This window comes from Phodopus roborovskii, unplaced genomic scaffold (assembly GCF_943737965.1).
Source record: "Phodopus roborovskii unplaced genomic scaffold, PHOROB, whole genome shotgun sequence".
NCBI classification, from domain to species: domain Eukaryota; kingdom Metazoa; phylum Chordata; class Mammalia; order Rodentia; family Cricetidae; genus Phodopus; species Phodopus roborovskii.
Window position 1 is genome coordinate 327,438 of NW_026125976.1, and position 23,420 is coordinate 350,857.

At 37.8% G+C, this 23,420-nt stretch overlaps 1 protein-coding gene across 1 annotated transcript in view; it reads right to left on the minus strand.

The window, feature by feature from the left end:
- Positions 1-11,291: 11,291 nt before the first annotated feature.
- Prrg1 (proline rich and Gla domain 1) overlaps positions 11,292-23,420 on the minus strand; it is a 34,247-nt gene continuing 22,118 nt past the window's right edge. The window contains exon 3 of the mRNA XM_051179240.1: positions 11,292-11,901. Within this exon, the coding sequence (XP_051035197.1) occupies positions 11,416-11,901 (486 nt within the window). The 3' untranslated portion in view covers positions 11,292-11,415. The remainder of the gene's footprint in view (positions 11,902-23,420) is intronic.

Here is a 23,420-nt window from a genome sequence, read left to right on the forward strand (position 1 = left end):
CATGGTCATTCTTTGCTCTCATCATGAGCAGAATCAGTTGAAAATCCATTCAGTGTTTGCATGCCTACTTGATCCAACTGTACAGGTGTTGTTCATCTATCATGTGTCACATGTCAAGGGCTTTCTCTCTCTCTGTCTCTCTCTGTCTTTCTCCCATTACTTAAGCTATTTATTGAATTTATTTTCTTTGACCTTTGGGATTGTCTTTTAATTTATCACCAGCCTTTGTTCTTACTCTCTATGGGAGGCTCCCTCCTGTCTTACAACCATATTAGGAATAAACAAATTATCTATGGTGCTATAGTGTGACTCCTTTTCATATAATTGACCCAAGTATTACAGCAACTTTCACACATGGTGTTAAATAATCTCATTCTTTTTTGTTTTTCACTGTTCACAGCTCTTTATCATGACTGGCAAAAGTGATATGGATCACTTAGGTACGTAAACCTGCTGCCTCATCTTTCGTTCTTCCTTGCTTCCTTCCTCCCTCCCTTCCTTCCCCCTTTCCCTTCCTTCCTTCCTTCCTTTCCTTGCTTCCTTCCTTTATTTCTTCTTTCTCTCTCTCCTTCCCCCTCTCTTTTTTTCTTTTTTCTTGTTTGTCTTTTGAGACAGGGTTTCTCTGTGTAATAGTCATAAATGTCCTGCAACTCACTTTGTAAAAGACCAGGCTGGACTTGAACTCACAGAGATCTTACTACCTGTGTCTCACAAGTGCTGGAAATAAAGGCATGAGACCATGCCTAGCTATTTCTATGAAATTAGGAGACAAAACTCTGTAAAGCAAAGTAGAATCATTCATAGCTTGGCTAAACCAGGTGAGAGGGATCCAGTATCTTACCCTGAACTCATATAGTGGCCACCTAATAATTAATGCAAATCCCCTAGATACAGGCTAGAAGACATATAAGTTTAGCTGTGAGATAAATTTGCTGATACTGATATGAGAATATTGGGGTTTCTGAGAATTATGAAGTCATACTTGGGAAGCTGGTTAGTATCACAGAAATTTTTGAGGCATCAAGCATGCCTGAAGCCAGTGGTTCTGGTCTTGTGACTCTAATTAATATAGAGAGGGAGTTTTAAATAGAAGTCTATTATAAATTCATAGATGGGAGGGTGAGAAGGAGAGGCAGGGTAGTGTAGTGTCTTAGTTATGGTTTATATTGCTATGACAAGACACCTTAACTATGGCAACTCTTACAAAGAAAATATATAATTGTGGAGGCTTGCTTATAGTTCAGAGGTTCAATCCATTAGCATCATGTTGGGGATCATGGCAGGGTTCAGGCAAAAAATGCTGGCTACATTTTCATTAGAAAGCAACAAGAATTGGACTGTCTTAGTGATGGAAGATTGAGCCACAGTATCACCATATCCAATAACACCATATCCACTGCAACAAAACCATACCTGCCAATAATGCCACTACATTTCAAGGTCATTTTCTTCCAAATTACCACGTATAATATTAGGACGCTACTCTAGGGGCTTTTTTAAAGTACTTATGGCAGAAATTGGAGTGAAGTATATGGAGGGGTATAAGTTAGTGTCCTTCCTTCAGTTTTGGAATAATGAAGGATACTCTTTAGGCAGAGATGCTAATTTAGGAAATAACAATGAAACACGACAAGAATTCTCATTTGTCATGGCTGTAATCCAGCAAGGATATTCTGGGAACTCTTCTATTTGGTGTTCAGAACTGGGTGGTGTATGCCTATTAAACACATTACATTTTTACTTTACAATTTTTTTAAAAAAAAGTAATTGAATTCCAGTTATATCACTTACTCCTTTCATTTTTCCACCCAGGCCCTCCATACCTATCCACTTCCCCTTTATGCTACCCAGGGAGGGTGAGGACTTCCATTGGGGTTTTCAAAGTCTGCCATATTATTTGGAGCAGGGCCCAGCCCTCCCCCACTGTGTCTAGACTGACAGAGTATCCCTCTATGTGGAATGGGTTCCCAAAGTCCATTCCTATACTAGGGATAAATACTGAGAGACTACCAGAGGCCTCTTAGATTGCCCAGGCCTCTTAACTGACACCCATGTTCAAGGGGTCTGGATTGGTCTTATGCTGGTTTCCCAGCTATCAGCCTGGGTTCCATGAGCTCTCTTATGTTCAGGTAATCTCTTTCTTTGGGTTTCTCCAGCCTGGTCTTGACCCCTTTGCTCATCACTCCTCCCTCTCTGCAACTTGATTCCAGGAATTCAGCTCAGTGCTTAGCTGTGGGTGCCTGATTCTGCTTTCATCAGCTGCCAGATGAGGGCTCTAGGATGGTGTATAAGGTAGTCATCAATTTCATTATCCAGGAGGGGCATTTAAGGTAGCCCCTCCACTATTGATTAGATTGTTAGCTGGGGTCATTCTTGTAGATCTCTGGACATTTCCCTAGTGTCAGATTTCTAATTAAACCTATAATGGCTCCTTCTATTATGGTATCTCTTTTCTTGCTCTCCTCTATTCATCCAGACTCAATCTTCCTGCCCCCTCATGATCTGCTCTCCCTTCCTCTTCTCCCCTTCTATTTCTCCTACTTCTCTCTGCCCCCCCCCATGCTCCCAATTTGCTCAGGTGATCTTGTCCCTTTCCCCTTTTCAGGGGGAACATGCATGTCTCTCTTAGGGTCCTCTTTCTTTCCCAGCTTCTTCTTAGGTATGGATTGTAGGCTGGCAATCCTTTGCTGTATGTCTAAAAACCATATATTAGTTAGTACATACCACGTTTGTCTTTTTCTGACTGGTTTACCTCACTCAGGATGGTTTCTTCTAGTTCAATCCATTTACATTCAAATGTCAAGATTCCATTGTGTACCCACCCCCAAACCACTGAGTAGTCCTCCATTGTGTAAATGTACCATATTTTCTCCATCCATTGTCAGTTGATGGACATCTAGGTTGCTTCCAGGTTCTGGCTGTTACAAATAATGCTATGATCATAGTTGAGCAGATGTCCTTGTTGTATGAATATCTATCTTTTGGGTATATGCCTAAGAGTGGAATTGCTGGATCTTGTGGTAATTTGATTTCCATTTTCCTGTTCAGAGTCTCCAGGCCTCAGAAGTCTCTGAACATGGCACTAGATTGGGGGAGGAAACAGGCCCATGCATACCTCCTCCTGTGTGTGGAGGCAGTACTAGGACAATGGCAGACTCTGGATAGCCTAGTCCACCAGAACAGGTTCCCCCATGCCGTTGCCAGTCCTCAGGAGCCTCCAAGCTGGGCACCAGAAGGTTGGCAATGTACCTTGTTAATCAGAACAGAATAGAATGTCCAAACTCTAGCCCCAGTGACATCACTGGAACTAAATTGTTGTTTTAACCCATTTAATAAATTTGTATATTAATTGATTTATGGAAGTTCAAATTGTCCAATACCTTACTTTCTCTAGTACTTTGAATCTATTGTTTTATTTAATGACCTATTAAATGCATGCATATTTGGAGGCTCTATACGTATATATTCCTTTAGGAGATATGTCTTTTATATTTCCTTCCTTACATATTTCCTATGTAAATAAAGCATGTGTTGTTGTCCTTAGGCTCTAAAGGATGCTCCTTTATTCTAAATAATTGAAAACAAATTTGTCAAGTTAACTTTGTTCATGTTTACTTGTGGGGGTCCTCTTTATTTTCACAGTCTGAATAGCTATCATTCCACAGGAAAATCAAGGAGCAGAAGTAATGACAGAGTTTCTTTGATCACCTGTGAACACAATAGACATAGCCCTATGAGAGATAGTTTGGTGAATCAGCTGAATTGTATTGGAGAGTCTGGAGACAAACCCTAATTTGCATTAAGTGGCATGCTCTGATCAGAATGTTTCCTATGTGGCAGCAGGGTCATATAGGAAATCTCCTAATACAAGTCTTAGTTACTATATGTGCAGTAGAGGGAAAGGCTTTTATCAGGATTCCAAAGGCTGCACTAGAGATAATTCAGCCAACATGGCTTAGAGAGAGCTTTCAGATAAGGTCACACATCTGGGCATAGGGACAACTATCTAGATAAGAGCATATAGAGAGAAGAAAGTCTCACTGAGGAGGGAGTCCCTCATGTTGCTTTGGAGAGAACTGCCAGGACATGATAGATGTCAACCTCTGACCATCAAGGCCCCTCAACACACACTCATATTTTATGTTTTAATTTTATTATCTTCCCAGTGCCTGCCTTTTCAAGAGTGAAGAATCCTAAGTACTGTAACTTAAAAAAAAGACATTGCTATTATGCAAGATTAGTCCAAACTTGCTTAGGTTCTATATGAAGTTTATTGTGAGAAGAGAACAAGAAAAACAGCAAAATTAGGGTGCATTTCTGCTGGCATGTGTGGTATTTTGACATCAAGTATAGGATACATAATTAGATTTTTTTTTACTTGTTGATTTGTTAATTTGCTTTTTATTTGTCTAATATTTACTGAGCTAAAACTATGTTTGACTCTAAATATTAATTTAAGTGGTGGGATTTGTGACAGATATAGATATGTCTGATTTTCTCAAGGAATATTTAACTGATGCATACAAAATTTACCTTATGTCTTGCATATCAAAATCAAATGCAAATAAGAAATGCAGGTACTATTAACGTGAACTTTCAGAAAGCCAAAATTCCATGGCATTTGGCCAGAGTGTATGGAACATAGCTAAACACTGGCTGAGGAATCTAACCCCAGCCTGCCACCAGACTCCAGCATAGGCCCCATAGTCTTAGGCACCAGGCAGTTGGGCACTATAACGATCTCTTAGTGATGAAGAGATGGTGGAGTCCAACGTCATGGTGACCTGAGTGGGACAAATAGATCTACATGAAAGTCTGGGGTTGGCTGCCCCAGGCTCTGAGAAGAAAACACAGGCCTACCCAATACTTTGCAGCACCAGCCAGGTGGGCACAATTAGAATGAGCAGAGGCATGCCTTGGTGTGGTATGGGACAGAGAGAGACAGAGATGAGAGAGAGAGAGAGAGAGAGAGAGAGAGAAAGAGAGAGAGAGAGAGAGAGAGAGAGAGAGAGAGAGAGAGAATGGTTCAGGTCCTGTGGACAAAGGCATATCTGAAGAGATGGGAGAAGAGGGGATGAGGGGAGCAGGCTGGGATGGTGAGATTGGTGATCCATTGGCCAGCTGCAACACATGGGAAAGTAAGCACTGCACTTTGTCTGGGCAGCACAGCAGAGATCATCCTGTTGAAGAGTGCACAGATGAGCCAACCTGCAGAATGTGAGAATGGGAGATCTAGCCCCAACCCTCATCTTCCACATGGCAGCATGGGCTCCAGAGAGTTACCCTTCTTCAAGCCCCACCCATTATTGCCTAAGGTAGGTAGGTAGGGAATCTGTCCCTGCCCCACACAAGCAGACCCTAAACCTCTCTAGGGCAGCACAATAAAGCCAACCCTGCTAGCCGAGGGGTAGGTAAGCTATAGCTCTTACATTGCCAGTCTATCATGTATGTATACTTTTTCAGATGCTATTTAAATCTGCAAGACACTCAAGTTAGTATTATGTAAATAAAACTTTTACAGAGTTATCAAGATGTCTGAAGGGGAATCTTCTGTTGTAAGTACTCATGCAATTGATGTATCATCACTTGTTTACATTTATTCAGTCAGTAAACCATGGTGAAAAAAGAGGCCTAGCTGTACATGACTACATAACTGTGCAGTCCCACAATGTGAGAATCAGTGACAGGAATTCAAAGTCATCTTCAACTACAGTTAAGTTCCATCTCAACCTATATGTGTTAGGTTAGCTAGAGTTTTAGAGAGGTGCACCATGGATAGAATGAATTCCTGAAGGGGATTTACTAGAGTGTCATATGGGCTGTGGTCTGGCTAGTTTAAAATGGCTGTCTCCTGACAGAAAGGCCAAGAATCAAGTAGTCTTTCAGTACATGAGGCTGAATGTCATAGCTGGTCTTTAGTCTATATTGGAATCCTGATATAGGTTCTAACAGCATGGAAGTAATGCCTCAGAAGCAGGATAGATTTACTTGTCAGAGGGAGGGTAAGCAGTAAAAATGTCCTTCTTCTATGTTCTTTTATGAAGGCTGCTACCACAAGATGTTCAGAATAAGGGTGGGTTCTCTACCTCAAATGACCTATCAAGAAAAATTCTTTACAGGTGTGCCCAGCTTCGTAGTTTTAGTTGATTCCAATGTAGCCAAGTTGACAGCCAAGATTCAGCTTCACACTGGCTAATAAGAAACATCTGTGTGTGAGTTCGATTGAGGCCAGACTGGTCTACAGCGCTAGTTCCAGGAGAGGCTCCAAAGGAATACAGAGAAACCCTGTCTTGAAGAAATGAAGAAAGAGAGAGAGAGAGAGAGAGAGAGAGAGAGAGAGCGAGAGAATGAAGGGATGGAGGGAGGGAGGGAAGAAGGGAGAGAGGCAGGAGGGAGGAAGAAAAGAAAGAAAGAATTCTCAAAACCCAGCAATGTTGGGTGGAGTGATGTGTAAGAAAGCCATTACTTCATTTAACTCTACACAATCCTGTAGCTCTGGGGCAATGCTTAGACTGTTTTCCTGGCTCTATCCATGGATCCTTCACATGGTTTTGTGCCATTCAATCAGACTAGGCCAAGGGAAGCAGGGATGTGTTTTGTCTGCCACATTTGCTGTTCAACTAGCTTCCCGCTTTTAGTCTTCATATTTCATAGCTTTCGGTTTTCATCTGCTCTGCAATCCAGCACTTTTCCCCCAATAGCTGTTTACTCTTAACATTTGTGGGAATTTGTCATGTTTAACTTAGTAGTAGAGCATGTATAAGGTCCAAGGTTTTATCCCCAGCATAAAAGGAAACAACCATAATAATTACATATAAATGTCAGCTGGGAAACTGATGAGCTTAATAAACTGATATCCTAAAAAATATAAGGCCCTTATTTTTAATGTTTTATGAATTTGGGAGAAATTAAATTGACTAAACAAAATTCTTGCCTGAAAACAGCATTAAGGATGTAAAATGGTTCAGAGAAAATATAATTTTATGATAGACATAAGAATAGTGTTATTGTTTAAAAGATTCTCCCTTAAGAACCTAGTTTTAGGGTTGGGGATTTAGTTTAGGGTTCCTTGGTTTGGTTCTCAGATTTGGGGGGGAAACAGGAACAAAACGTTACTTACAAAAATGTTGGGGCGCACAAAAATATTATACCAGTATGTGTGTTTGATAAAAATGTGTTAAACTTGCTAATATCATAGATACTAAATTAAAGTCAGGTAGTACTACGGAACAGAAAAATCTGGAGCAGGTATGCTGGCACATAAAAGCATATTTTTTAAATAAAAACACGATAGTATGTATATTATTTACAAAACAGAAAGACCAAGTTAAAATGATATATGTTGTATGTCAGAGTAAAGCTATTGGATGGTGTCAGGATAGGCTAATAAAGAAGAAGGCAAAAATGAGTTCTATGGGAGCTAAAAAAAATTACTCTTTTGAAATTGTTGAGGCTGAGAAGCAAACAGATTGAGGGCAAGTACTGTCAGAAACCAATCCCACAACATATTAGTCCTAAAGCCAAACTGAAGATGAAAGCATAAAGGATCTTAGATGTGCTCAAGTGACTAGTAAGTAAATGAATGAGTGTGGGAGAGTGTGTATGTATAGGGAGATCCCAGTGTTATGGATATGAGGAAATCTTTGGGGGGGGGTGGTATCAAAACATGACTCATGGTTGCCATAATCAAGCTGAAAGATTTTTCTCGAATATTAAACATATACTTAGAATTTATTTTCAAAATTTCACACCAAATATAATAAAATTCTATAGCAGAAAAATAAAACCATATCTACAATGCTTCCTTAAATGTTATTGGTATCAGTCTTTACTATGTTAAGTTAGCTACACTTACAAATGTCATGTGATCACAACATTTTTAAAATGTGTTATTTTTTTTCTCATGGCAAGTGTCAAAAGTTATTTTAAGCAGGGTAAAGCCAGCTTTTTTTTTTTTATATCTGTAGACACTATTCTCTTTTTGCATGAATTGACAAAGTATGTCATAGTGAGCATCTCATTCCATCCCCATGAAGCAGTTATTTCCATTTCATTTTGTCATTAAAAATAGTTTAGAAAGTTTTTTAATGCTGAGAAAACACTGAGGTTTTCACTAGATTAATCCTGATTTCTGTACAGTGATATTCTGCTAATTCATAAGAAAAATGTAATAATTTATCTAAGTAAAATATTATTTATGAGAGCTTATGCATGTCTTTACTACATAATCACATGATTAATACATGATAAAAAAAGATAATCTGGTTTAAAACTAGCTTTATTTAGCATACTAAATACACAGGAACATAAGAATATTGTATCTACTATAAACATAAAAAGTTAAATATCATAATTTAATGTAAACCAAGCATTTGAAAATGTGAAGTATTGTAATAAAATACATGCTATTTCATAACACTAAGTTAAAACTACCTCTAGTTACTGGATCAGATTATCACTCTTGAAGAAGTTATCATTAGCAATCAACCACTTTTATTGCTCAATAGGAAAAGAAGCCATCATTTTATTTATTTAAAACATATATAATTTACTGTGGCATTTAGAGCAGGGAAGCAAAAATTGCCAGTTCAAGGGTTCCAGACATAAGTACTGCAAGTTAAGGTTTGAAAATCATTCTATTGAAGAAACCATGAGCGGGTCCTTTTATTTAAATATAAACTGCTTAATTCCATTTAATTCCATTTACTTACTAATTAGAAATGTATTAAGTATATTCTGCAAAAATAAATCTTCATTAAAAATGATCAAAGAAAGATGCAGTATCAATCAGGTAGGAAAGGCAAAGCATAAAAATATATATTATTCCAGATAAGTCCCTTAATTATAATAAATGTTAACAAACTCAGTTTATAAAACCAGAAGGGTTAGCAAAGTGGATTTTAAATGGATGAGACCTAAACTGTACTCAAATACAACAAAAATATGTAAAACAAAATTTCATGAAAGTATTTTGATTATTCTCTCATTATCATGGAAAAGCTGCCATGAAATTTATGGTTAGTATAGCTATTATTTACTATGAATAGTATTTTTTCCAATCAAAAATCTAAACAGCTGTCATTAAAACATTTGGTTTTTGAATCACTCATAGTAATACCTCAGTAAAGGAAGTGTTAAATCCAATATTCAGACTTCAAAATATAAAATAGTGTTACAAGAACAAACAAACAAACAAAAAACGAAACGAAAACAAAAATCCTAACTTTTGTTTTTGTTTTTCAAGACAGGGAGGGTTTCTCAGTATTGCTTTGGAGCCTGTCCTAGAACTAGCTCTGTAGACTGGTCTGTCCTCAAACTCACAGAGATCTGCCTCCCTCTCCCTTTCCAGTGTTGGGATTAAAGGTGTGTGCCACCAACACCTGGCTGAACAAAAAATCCTAACTTAGTGACAGGATGTCCTACTTAGCATGTTAGAAATGAACTGAAAAATTAAAGCACTAGCTCACCTAAAATTAAAATAATATATGCTAATACAAATGAACACATTTTTATGAAAAATAGCTATATTTTATTTCTCTAAAAAAAAGATGTATGGAAAGACTGTATTGTTTCCCATTGCTCAACTCTGTTTTGATAGCATTAGAATAAAGACATAAGTAATGTCTTCAGATAGGATAAAAATATTTTGATTTCACAGATTACCTGGAAGTCTGTTAGGGAACTCCCAGGGCCTGTAGGTCACAATTTGAAAACTACTGGTCTCATCTAAAGCCTAATGTTACACACACACACACACACACACACACACACACACACACAAAATAGCCTTAATTTTCAGTTCTAAACAACCCATAACTCCTCTTGCATGTTGAATCAAACATCTTTAACTTTAAATATAATTAGAAAGTAAATATAGTCAGAAAAAATTCAAAGCAATATTGTTGTGCTGAGACCATAACCAAGATATGATATTTCTTCATCTATCAGACCAACTAACTAATTCATGTACTTTCGTGTAATTTCCAGCATTTCATCTTACACTGCATTGACAAATGTACTTAAATTGGAACAGATTTTGTACAGTCCAAATTATGTCAGAAGGTAAGTAATTCCCCATAGATTTAGATTAGGAAATATTAGCTATTAGCTATTTATGGAGCACACTGCTCTATTTCCCATTATGTGAAAACTGTGATCAATTCCACAAAAACAGGGAGAAATGTCCACCTGGAGCACAATAATAATATTGGGGTCTTACACTTGAATAGATCTTCACATTGCACAAATTACTTGTACATACACCATCTCTTGACTTTTTTTAAAAAAGTCTTTTGAAATAGTTTATTTTGGCAGTTCATTCCCAACATATTCCCTCTATTCCAAGGGGAAGAAGTGAAACTACTGTAGCTAAAAAAATAATGTAAAATAAAACATCAACATATGATACTAAATTAGATTAATTGTGCATCTACTATAGCAGATACTGTGTAATCATCTTCCGTCAACAAAGCATCAACAAAAAAGTCACAACTTATAATTGAATGGAAAATTGTGTACTAATAATTTTGAGAATAAGATTTATGTCTGCATAAACATTAAGAAAATAATTTAAAAATTGGTTTTAGCTAAACTCTTGAGTACATGAAGAGTCTATGGTAGCAATGAGAAAATTAAAATTGGTGTAAAAGAAGAAAATGTTGCCTACCTTACATTGGGCAAAGGAGTAGTCAATATCTACTCCCTGTCATTAACACATTCTTTATTCCATTATCTAGAAATTCTTACAAACAGGATAGTAATAATGAGTGGCATGAAACATTCAAAGATGCTCACAAGTTTTAATGGGACAATGTGTGGTAATCAGCCAAGAAGAAAAACCCTAATATAAAATGAGCTAAATGCCACGAATGATCAATGATTTCCTTGCTATATTCTACAATCTCTCCGTCTTTCCGTGTGAGATGTCTCTAAACTTGAGAATAAATCCATGTATGCTTTTTCCTTTCAAGAAAGAAATGGGTGATTAACCAACACCTATAATAATAGTTAGAAAACATTGCATGTTGTTGATTATCACATAAACTGTTGGTGTCCCCCACCTTTTCAATTTTGGTGAATAATGTTGTCTTTATGGGTATGTGGTACGGTACTTGTTAGTTCATCTTACAAGAATTATACACATACTGTTTGATGCACAACACACACCCACACACACACACACACACACACACACACAGCATGTATTTCCTTCATGTTTCCTCTTATAAAAATGAACATGGATAATGTTTTAATAATAAGAAAGAAAATTAAATAAAAATCAACCAGTAAATGTGTAGTGGTATACTGGAAGAGTCTAATAAAATAAGTCAATGCACATTTATGTAGTGGTAAAGTGCTACAAAGTTCTTCTGTTAGTTTGTTACAAATGATTAGAGTAAAAATAGGTTTGCAGCTTCATTTGATGGTGGTGACCACAGGCACCATAGCAATGGCACTAGCTGAGCTAGAGTTGACTATGTCCTCATATTCTGGTGGTGGGTCTAAATGAGGTTCTGTTTCATTCCTTCTCAAGTTCACCTGGCCAGTAGCTTCCTCATAGGTCGGTGGAGGATCACAGTTGGAAAGGCGAGTGGAGACAGAATCTGAGCGCCCAACAACATATTCCAAAAAGCCTGGAGACAAACCACTGTTATCAAAAACTTCATCTGGTGGAGGAGGTGGAGTAATAATGTTAAGGTGCTGAGGGAAAGGAATGTGGCTTTCAGTAACTGTTTGTCTTCGAGTTTTGTTTCTTAGAAAGCATCTCCAGATTAAGAAGATGACAAGTAGAATAATGAAGAGGCCAAAGATTAATGGAAATGTAAGATAAAATTGAAACCAGTCACTTCCTCTATTGGTCTCTCCTTGTTGTGCATTTGTGTAGGTACTCCAAAACTCTTTCTGAAAAATACAAAAAAAAAAAAAAAAAAAAAAAAAAAAGAAAGAAAGAAAGAAAGAAAGAAAAAGAAAAATCAGTATGGTCAAAACATGGTAATTATGAACAAGTACCTATGATCTGATATTGACAAAAACCCAGAATCAGATGTATTGGTTCAAGTGGCAGAGCCTTATTTTCCATACCAGCAAAAATCAAATATAGAAGCCCCTCATTAGAATGGCGTTATTCCCAAAGAAAATAATTATCAATTGAAAACATCATTAATCTGCTGCATTTAATAATATTAACTACTAAGCATTATAGCTTATAGGTAAATACACTGAAGTTTCAGGTCTCTTATGATTGCATGGCTGACAGAGGTAATGAAGAGCTTTAGCTATTTGAGCTGATCACCATCTGTAAAGAGTGATTTACTGACAAGGAAGAGCTAAACATTCAAAAACTGAAATACAGCATCTACTGAATGCATATCTCTTCCACATTACTGCAATATTGAAAAATTTTAAGTGAAGCCATCATTGGTCAGGGATTATCTCTGTATAGATCACCATATTCATTCTGGGTGCTGCCTATAAAAGTTGTAACTCAACGCTCTATAATACTTAAAGTCATTTGGTTTTTTTAGCTGTAGTGTTTTAAAAAATTATGAAAGAGTTATACAGTTGGAAGAGAATCAGAGTATAGCTGTGGTGTTTTAGAGTGGAAATTAAAAGAGTAGGGAGATGGCTCATTAGAAGTGCTTGTGCAAGCAGAAGGACCCAAGTTCAATCTCTAGTATACTATACACAAAGAACATGTACACAGGCATACACATATACAAAGTAAAAGATAATTAAGAACTGTTTTTTTTTTTTCTTTTTTAGAAAATTTCGAATCATATACTCATACAAATATAAGCCAAGGGCTGGGGATGCTTTAGAGTATTGCAATATGGATATGGTTATAAATATAAGCATATATACACCTGTGATTATGAACTATCACCCTCCATATCCATATCTGAGATTTTCACTATACAAGACCCATTGTGATTAATAATACATGCTGGATAAGGCCAGTTAAGGTTTTTTAGTACCCAAACATTCAGCAGACAAGCACTGTGTTTCCTAATGATTCTGTTTAGGAGACACAACAGACATTCCTCCTCCTCATCTACCTTACAAAATGCCATACTTTATACACAGTTGTTAAATGTGAAAAGAAAATGTATTATTCCCACAAAAGATATTGGGGTAGTCTTAAAATTTTGTCCCCATATTCTGGTACCTAGACATTAAATTACAAATGAAAAAATATCCAGTATTTAAAGCATTTAATGTTTGTTGGGATATATTAGAACATAATAAAGGAAACTTCATGTAATTATAAGCTATCATAGTCCCTGATCTTTAATTTCTTGATCTATAAATTGGGGTAATACAAACTGTCTAAACATTAAATGAAATAGCACATGAATATCATGTAATTGAGTTTCTGGTATATAAATTATCAATAGTCATGATTATAATTGATGTTTATGTCTACTTAAGCTTTTGCTTCACTTCATACAGGGACCCCTTTTTAATGTAATTTACTTCCTTGTCTTTATTTTCTTCATTTTTTTTTTTTTTTGTTAGTCACTTTTGTGTTGTCATGGAGAAGAAATTCAAAGAAAAATAATTTAAAAGGAGGAAAGAATGTTTGAGCTTCTGTTTTCAGAGGCTTCAGTTCATTGCCACTGGCTCCATTGAGTGTCACTGGCACTATACTGAAACAGGACATTATAATGACAGGTATGGTGCTAAACAATTTCTTACCTTATGGCATTGAGAAGCAAATAAGAATTGAGGAAAGTATCTACCACTATTTATAGATCCTATGGAGTTCTACCCCATAAAAATTCTGCTAACTTTCCAATAATATGAATTTACCTACAGATCATTCCATTGATTAGGTCAGAACCCTGATGATCCAATCACTTCCTGAAAAAAAGTATACCTGGTGTGTGTGTGTGTGCGTGCGTGTGTGTGTGTGTGTGTGTGTGTGTGAGTGAGTGTGTGTCCATGCCACAGCATACATGTGAAGACAGAGGACAACTTTTAGAATTCAGTTTTCTTCTGTCAAGTGAGTCCTGGATACTGAATTCAGGTTATGAGGCAGTAAGTGTCTTTATCCACATCGTCACCACAGTGTCACCTAATCTTGTCTTTGAGATTAGCTCTACCAGGTAAGGATCAAGTGTTCAACGTGGGAGCCTTCTGAAAGATACTTCATATCTAAATTGTACCTTTTTTGTTCTGATATTTTTAGTATACTTACTACAAATATCTAGAATTTCAAACTCAGATACACCATGGTTTTATAGAATTTACATAAAATATCAAACCTTCAATAAAGGATTCTTGATCTATAAAACTGGATGATTTACAATCTTATACAGCTTCTAAAGTACTTATGGACATAGTAATGATTCAAAGTGATATATTCTCTTAGGTACATGGTTACTGTAAACTTTTGTAATTCTAAGATTAACTTGGATACATTGCGAACAATATATTTACTAATTGTTATATAAATACTCATAATTAATTTCACTTTAAAATCAGAAGGGAGACTGGAATGGTAGTTCAGTGGTTAGGAGCATTTGTTTATCTTACAGAGGAACTGGGTTGGGTTCTTGGTATTCATGTTACCTTAAAGCCTAACCTGACTCTAGTTCCAGGGTACAAGATACATTCTTCTTAATTCTAAGGGCATCACACATAGACATGAAGCACACACATGTGTACAGAGAGAATACATTCATACACATAAAATAAAATAAATACATCTAAAATAGATTTTTAAAAGCCAGGAAGCTGGCTGGACAGTGGTGGCACACCCGCTTAAACCCAGCACTCAGGAGGCAGAGGCAGGCGGATCTCTGTGAGTTCAAGGCTAGTCTGGTCTGCAAGAGCGAGTTCCAGGACAGCTTCCAAAGCCATAGAGAAACCCTGTCTCGAAAGACCAAAAGAAAAACAAACAAACAAACAAAAAAGTAATCAAATCAGGAAGCTGGTGCTGCCACTGGTGCCCATATTGATATGACTGGTCTGTATTGCCACCTGAGGCCAGGGTGATATCCACATCCATGCTGCTGACAAGGACCGTGTCTGGACCTTGGGTTCTGCTATAGCTGAGGTCTGTGGTGATGTCCTAGTCTTGTCTTACCACCAAAGGCTATGTGGATGCCTGTGCTCTGTGTTGCAGCCTAAAGCCATGCTGTATTCTGTGGGCCCTCCTACCTCCAGGAGCCATACTGATCTGGGTGGCCTACACTGCCAACTGAAGTCAAGTTGGTGTCCCTGGTCTGGGCTGTCTCTGGGGGCCTTGTCTGGGTCTGTGGTCCTACTGCAGCTGGGGCTGTGTTGTCACCAGAAAACATGTGGAAGCCAATGACCCATACTCCCACCAAGTGTAAAGAACACTTTTGCAACGATATAGATGATTGCTGAAGCACAGTTGAAAGGGAGGGACAGCGACGGATTCTGTGAAAACCCCTTCCACCCTACCCCCAAAGAAGGGTGACAACCTAAACATAAGACCATTGAAAAGAACTGTTAGGAAGTGTTTTAAGGATGCTGAGGTTGGCTCTTCCCAATTGATGGCTTTTGGCAGGGTAGGGTTGGACAAGGATAATGACTCAGGCTATTTAAATGACAGGCCAGGGAGAGTTTAGTTTGACCTTGCTTCCTACTCCCTTAGATTATCACATCCTCTGTTTCTGTTTTATCTTATCAATGAATACAAATCTGCAAATATGATTTTGAGAAATTACCTGTCACCTAGATAAAAAACAATAAAATGTTTTTCTAATTTTTGCATTCTTTTAATTTATTATTTTACATGTCAATCCCAGTTCCCTCCCCCTCCCTCCCCCTCCCTCCCTTTTACCCTCTCTTCCCTCTCACATGCACCCTGACCACAATCCCCTCCCATTCCCCCACCCCAATTCTACATGTAGGGCAATGTCATACAGGTGGGGGTCATATAGATCTGTCAGGTCATTTGAAGTAGGGACTAGGACTTCTCTTCTGTCTCTATGTTAAGGCAATATCCCTCCATGGGGGATGTATTCGCAAGGTCCTTTTGTGTACCAGAGATACATCCTGGTTCCACTGTCTGAGGTCCCTTAGACTGCTCAGTCCTTCTGGCTGAGACCCATATTCAGGGGGGGGGCTGAGTCAGTCCCATGCTGGATTCCCAGTTATCAGTCAACTGTCTCTATGTGTTTCTGCAATCTTGTCTTGTCTTCTCCGTCTGCATCAGTGTTTATGTATGGGTGTTTGCTTCTGTTTCCAACAGGAATTAGATGAGGGATGCATAAGTTAGGCATTTATGGTAGCCTTTCCACAGATGCTCCAATTGTTAGTTGGCGGCAGTCTTGTAGTTCTCTAGACCTTTCTCTAGGTTCAGTTTTCTCTTCAAACCAATATTGGCTCCCTCTTTTAATCTCTCTCTCTCTCTCTCTCTCTCTCTCTCTCTCTCTCTCTCTCTCTCTCTCTCTCTCTCTCTTCTTCCCTGTCTTCTATTCCTACCCTGACTCAATCTTCCTAGTCACACGTGATTTCCCCTCTTCCACTTCTCTTTCTCCTACTTCTCTCTCCATTCACTGCTCCTCCCCACTTCCCCTGTGCTCTGGGGCACTTGTCCCTTCCCCCTTCTGTGAGGGACATCGTATGAATCTCTTAGAATACACCTTGTATCCTACTTCCTCTGGTGGTATGAATTATAGGCTGTTGATCCTTTGCTCTAGGTCTAAAATCCATATAAGAGCAAGTACATACCTTGTTCCTCTTTTTGTGACTGGGTTACCTCATTCAGGATGTTTCCTTCAATTGTCATCCACTTGCCTGCGAATTTCAAGATTCCATTATTTTATTTTCTGCAGAGTAGTATTCCACTGTGTACATGTGCCATATCTTCTTTATCCATTCTTCAATTGAGGGCCATCTAGGATGCTTCCAGGTTCTTGCTATTACAAATAATGCTGCTATGAACATAGTTGAACAGATGTCTTTGTTGCATGGATGTGAATCATTTGGGTATATGCCTAAGAGGGGGGTTGCCGGGTCCTGTGGTAACCTAATTCCCATTTTCCTGAAACCTTTAGAACAAAAAGAAGCAAAACCACCCCGGAAGAGTAGACACCAGGAAAAATGTGTTTCTAAAACATGGTCCAGATTACTATGGAATAGTTACACATTATCAATGTACATGAAAATAAGTTGGAAAAATAGTTCACTGTTTAAGAGCAAGTCTGGGTCCAGTTCTCAGAACCCATATAGTGGCTCACTGACGCCTGTAACTCCTGTTCCAGGGGACTTTATTCCTTCTTCTAGCTTCCATGAGCACAACAGACATACGTATAGGAGAAAACATCCATATACATAAAAAACAAGACTAAAACGTAAGCAAGAAAGGAAAGACAATGGATATGAATCATTTTTACATTGCAGATTGCATATAACATAAACCAATGTCTCATTTTTTCAATATGATGAGAGCTTAAATATCCAGGGACTAATATTCTTGCTTGATTTAGAAAAGTTAAAAAACAATAACAACAACAAAAAAAAAAACGAAGTCTTATTTTGAAAAACAGAAAAGAAAATTTCAGGCAAAAGCAGATTTGTGTGTGTATATTACTATACACACACACTCATATATATATATATATATATATATATATATATATATATATTACACATAGTAAACATTTTCCATACAGCCAATACTATAGGTACTATTATCATACCCATGTTACAACTAAGGAAATGTAAGAACATCATGGATACATAATAAGAAACCTTTAATTTGTAAATTTTAGCTGGAATTTCAACCAGGAGGCCTGGAACCAGAGTAAATTAAGAATCAGTTTGTGTTCACATGTAAAGTATTCTAAACCAATTTTGTCATCGTTTTGAAAATTAAATATTTCTTGACTATTCAATTTATAATTACAAGCAAGCCAACATATTTTACAGATAAAATATTTTCAAAAATATAGCAATAATCTAAATAAAAAGAGATTGACAACTTATCTCTTACGGGCATGGAATTATTTTGCCTTTGAGACCAGGACCTAGTTCAGAGGAAGAAAGAATTACTAAAGAGAATTTATATTTTTCTGTTTGATTTTTGTTTTGTTTTGCATTGCTGGAGACTGAACTCAGGGCCTAGAACAGATGAGGCAAGCACTATACCACTAAACTACAATCCGAGCTATGGAAATTAATAATTTTAGAGCAGGCTAAAATTAACCAAATGGTAAATATATTCTACAGCTATCAGAGAGTTTAGAAAATCATTCCAGGAAGAAGAGGACCATGGAGGAAGCATTTTCTTATGGAAGAGAAATTGTAGAAGAGAATTCAGAAGGTTAACAGTTCTTTGAAAGAATATTTGACTCTTTAAATATGCAATTTTCTACTTAAAATTCCTAACTGCCATTTATGAATAGGACATGAGTGATTCAAATAAACCTTTAGAAACTTACAAATAATTGAAAAGAGCAGAATTGTCAGGTCCTGTGGTAGACTGATTCCCATTTTTCTGAGGAACGACCATACTGATCTCCAAAATGGCTGTACAAGTTTTCACTCCCACCAGCAGTGGAGGAGTACTCCCCAATCTCTGCATCCTCTCTAGCATAAGCTTTCATTAGTGCTTCTAATTTTAGCCATTCTGGCAGGGGTAAGATGCTATCTCAGAGTTGTTTTGATTTGCATTTTCCTGAGGGCAAAGGATGTTGAGCACTTAAGTGTCTTTCAGCCTTTTTTATTTCCTCTATTGAGAATTCTCTATTTAGTTCTGTACCCTACTTTTTAATAGGGTTTTTTGGTGTTTTGTTGTCTAGTTTCTTGAGTTCTTTATATATTTTGGAGATCAGCCCTCTGTCAGATGTGGGGTTGGTGAAGATCTTTTCCCAGTTCATGGGCTGTCGTTTGGTCTTGTCAACTGTGTCCTTTGCCTTACAGAAGCTTCTCAGTTTGAGGGGGTCCCATTTGTTGTCAATCTCAGTGTCTGTGCTACTGGTGTTATGTTCAGGAAGCAGTCTCCTGTACCAATTTGTTCAAGGGTACCTTCCACTTTGTCTTCTAACACGTTCAATGTGACTGGATTTATGTTGAGGTCTTTGATCCATTTGGACTTGAGTTTTGGCATATACCCAAACGATCCACATTCTTGCAACAAGGACATCTGTTCAACTATGTTCATAGCCGCATTATTTCTAATAGCAAAACTTGGATGCAACCTAGATGTCCCTTAACTGAAGAATAGATAAAGAAGATGTGACACATTTACGCAATGGAATACTACTCAGTTGTGGGGGGGGGGCAAAACAATGGAATCTGGAAATTTGCAGGCAAATGGATAGAACTTGAAGAAACCATCCTGAGTTAGGTAACCCAGTCACAAAAAGAGGAACATGATATGTATTCACTCACATATGGATTTTAAACATAGAGCAAAGGATCAGCCTATAATTCACTCCGCCAGAGAAACTAGGATACAAGGAAGAACCTAAGGGATTCATACAAGGTCCCTCACAGAAGGGGAAAAGAACAAGATTTCCTGAGCATATTGGGAGTGGGGGGGGAGCAGTGAGTGGAGAGAGAGCTAGGAGAAGGAGAAGGGGAGGACAGGAGAGCATATGGGTCTAGGAAGCTTGAGTCAGGGGAGGAATAGATGAGAGAAAAAAAGAGAGATACCATAACAGGAGTCATTATAGGTTTGAAGAGAAAACTGGCTATAGAGAAATGTTCAGCGACCTACAAGGAAGATCCCAACTAACAATCTGAGCAATAGTGGAAAGGCTACCTAAAATGCCCTTCCCTACTAATGAGATTGATGACTAACTTATCTGCCATCATAGAGCCCTCATGTAGTAGCTGATGGAAACAGAAGTAGACACCTACAGCTAAACACTTAGGCAAACTCCTGGAATCCAGATGCAGAGAGGGAGGAGTGATAAGAAATTGGGGCAAGACAAAGATACACAAACCCACAGAAATCGCTGATCTGAAGAAGGGGAAGCTAATAGATCCCCAAACTGATAGCTAGGAATCCAGCATTGGACTGACTCAGACCCCCTTGAATGTGGGTCTCAGTTAGAAGGCCTGGGTTGTCTAAGGCACCTCTGACAGTGGAACCAGAATCTATCCCTGGTGCACAAAAGAACTTTGGGAACATATTCCCGATGGCAGGATACTCCCTTAACCTTGAGGAAGGAGGGAGGGCCTAGTCCCTACTCCAAATGACTTGACAGATTTTGTTGATCCCTCCTGGATGACATCACCCTCCCTGTGGAGTGGGGGGTAGGTAGGATGGGAGGGGATCATAGGTGGGAGGGAGGGAATGAGAGGGAACTGGATCAATATATAAAATAAGAAAAAATAATAAATAAAAAAAGCTTTGTAAAGAAAAAAGCAAAAAATACAAAAACAAACACATAACAAACAAAAATAAAAACCCAAATAATTGGAAAGAGCAGAAGTGCTCATACTTTTTAAGATTAAAGATTACTTATGTATATGTGTGAATATACGTAATATGTGGAGAGCAGAGAACACATTGGGGTTCATGGAGATGGAGTTACAGGCTATGACAACCTAAAATCTGAAACCATATGTAAAATGGAGTTCTTAATTTGTGTAGATAAAAAAGTTGTAAGTTAGATATAGAGGGAAATGCTGAGAGATCGGAGAAAATCAGCAAGCCACTGCACACCTTAGCCCCTAAGCATCTCCACAGAGAAGAGAATGATTTCCTGTTTGTCCCTGCATATACTGTTACTGCCCATCTATGTCAATTCCTGCTTATTCATACAGACAGACCTCCAGACCTCTATGGTTAGCTAGTGGCAAACTCCATTCTCTGTCTCCAAGACAGGCTTTATTTGTGCAAGAAAGATATCACCACAATCATAAGTCAAAATTAAATTTCCTCTTTTAAACTGTTTCTATCTGGTATTTTTTTAATTTTTATTTTCATAGAAAATAGCTCATACAGGTCAATAGCCAATTGTCTACCATACTTCTAATGGCTGTACACATGTAATTCAGTAGTATCATCTTAAGCTAAATGTATGCAATACATTGCTTTTCTTTCTGCCAGATAATAGCTATGTTATACAAATCACTGAACAAATGGATTTGATCATATCACAGTGATAAAACAGCTGAACACTGAGGATTATTTGGCAGTACCAGGAAAATTAGGATACTGTTAAATCTTTCTATAAAATAGTATCTGCTAAAAAAGATGGCTCAGCAGTTATTAAGAGCACTTGCTGCTCTTATTGAGGATTCAGGTTAGGCTTCCTGCACCCACATGGCAAATAATAACTGTCTGGAATTGCAGTTCCAGAGGATCTGGCATCCTCTTTTTCATGCTGAAGACACTGGCTTACACATGATGAACAAATATACATGCATGTCAAATACCTGTACACTACACATAAAGAATAAATCATTCATTTTTACATAACAAACTTTTAAAATTAGAAACATTCTTATTTATATATCAATCCCAGTTTCTTCTCCCTCCCATTCTCCCATGTCCCCCACCAACCCCCATCCCATCCCTCTTCTGCTCCATAGAAAGGGTGAGGCCTTCTGTAGCAGATCATCATAGTATGTTACATCACCTGTAACATGTGTCTAGGCTAAAAGAGCATCCCTCTATGGGGAGTGGGCTCCTACGTTCATTCATACATTAGGTATAAATGCTGTTCTATTATCAGGGGCCCCATAGACCGGCCAGGCCTCCTAAATATCACCCATATTCAGGGGACCTGGTGTCATCCTATGCTGGTTTCCAAGCTCTATGTCTGGGGTCCATGAGCTCCCCTTAAATCCAGTATCAGGAAACATTTTTGATTAATATAGTCAGTGCTTTCGACTTTGTAGAACAAAATGTCTCTGTCTACCTACTGACTTTATCTTCATTGTAGGAACACAGTGACATACAATATGTTAACAAATTACCATACATCTGTTCTGATGAAGTTTTATTTACAAGAACAGATGGGCTGCATTTGGCTTCTAGGCCATATTTTCCCATTTCATGTTCATGATAAAACAAACAAGTTGCCAAACTGTTTATAACAGAATGATTAAAAGTGTTCATGGTTAGTGCTTGTGTATATTTTCTAGTAAATTTGCTAACTTATCTGTTGTTGAATTATATTATAGTAAATTTTCAGTAATAGGTTCAGTATGTACTTTAGGCCCTGAATACATAATCCTTTTGAGCATTATTGTTTTTAAGCATCCTAAGCTATCTCAAGGTATATTATGCTTGACAATCAGAATGCTAAAGAGTACTTCACAAGTGATTTGATAAGATGTAGATTCTAATTCAGGAAGACAGGGCTTTAGAGTTTGCCTTCCAAACAAGCTATGTGGCAAAATAGTTGATGCTCTAATGTCCCTTTTGCTGATTTACTTTCCAACATGACCATTCACTCCTGTTTGTTTTAAGTTCAGGAGACCACGGGTAGCATTGCAACTTTTTGTTCTTCTACAACTCAAGAAGAGCAAAGCAACAGCTAAGGATTTTTCCTTTTAAATGTGCAGTTATCTCCTTAGTCGTAAGACAAGAGAGACCTCCAGTGGTAAAATACTGGATGTGTACTCTATTTCCTAAAGCCTAAGTATCAGAAAGAAACCTAGAAGTGAGTGTAAAATGACATTGGCTGAAATCAAATATTCTGTGAACTAAGTGAATTACATGCCTAATCTCCATAACGAAAATGGATTAACACTTTTGTTATCCGGCCTTACTGAAGACAAGTAGCTAAAGTGAGACATTCACCCAGCAATCTGGTGAGAGGGAGAGAGAGAATGTAAATATGAATATCAAATGTTGCCCCTTGGCTCATGTACTGGTGATGGGAGATGTCCTTATTTAACCGCAATATACTGGAGGTTTGGTTGACAGTTCCTAGGAAGTCTCTGTCCCAATCATTTGTTGGATTCAAATTATAATGAAATTATTAGGAAGTAGCAAAAGGTAAGTAGGTGGTCAAGCCCAGTTGTGGAAATACATTACTAGTGGTATGATTTTAAAATATTTAGATTGCTCCCAGCTCCTTCTTTCTCTGCCCTCCAAGTAGCCGTAATGTAACCAGACAGTTGCCACGCCCATCTACTGTGACAATCTGCCTCACCTTAGTCCCAGAAATGTGAAGGTAGTTGAAAATGAACTGAAAATGCAAGCCGAAACAAATTCTTTCTCCTTGAAATAGTTTTGCTCAGTATTTGGTTACAGCATTGAAAAAGTCTAAGACAGAAGTTTTCAAATCAAACACCTAAGGAAAGACCAAGTTAGACTAGGAATTTCAAAGTGGAAAGAACACTTTATGGAAACTTGATTAATATGGCTGGAAGGATGATGGTTCATCAGTAAAGAGAACTGACTGCTCTTCTACAGGACCCACGTTTAATTCTCAGCACCAAATCTCACAGCAGCTTACAAACATCTTTAACTTCCATTT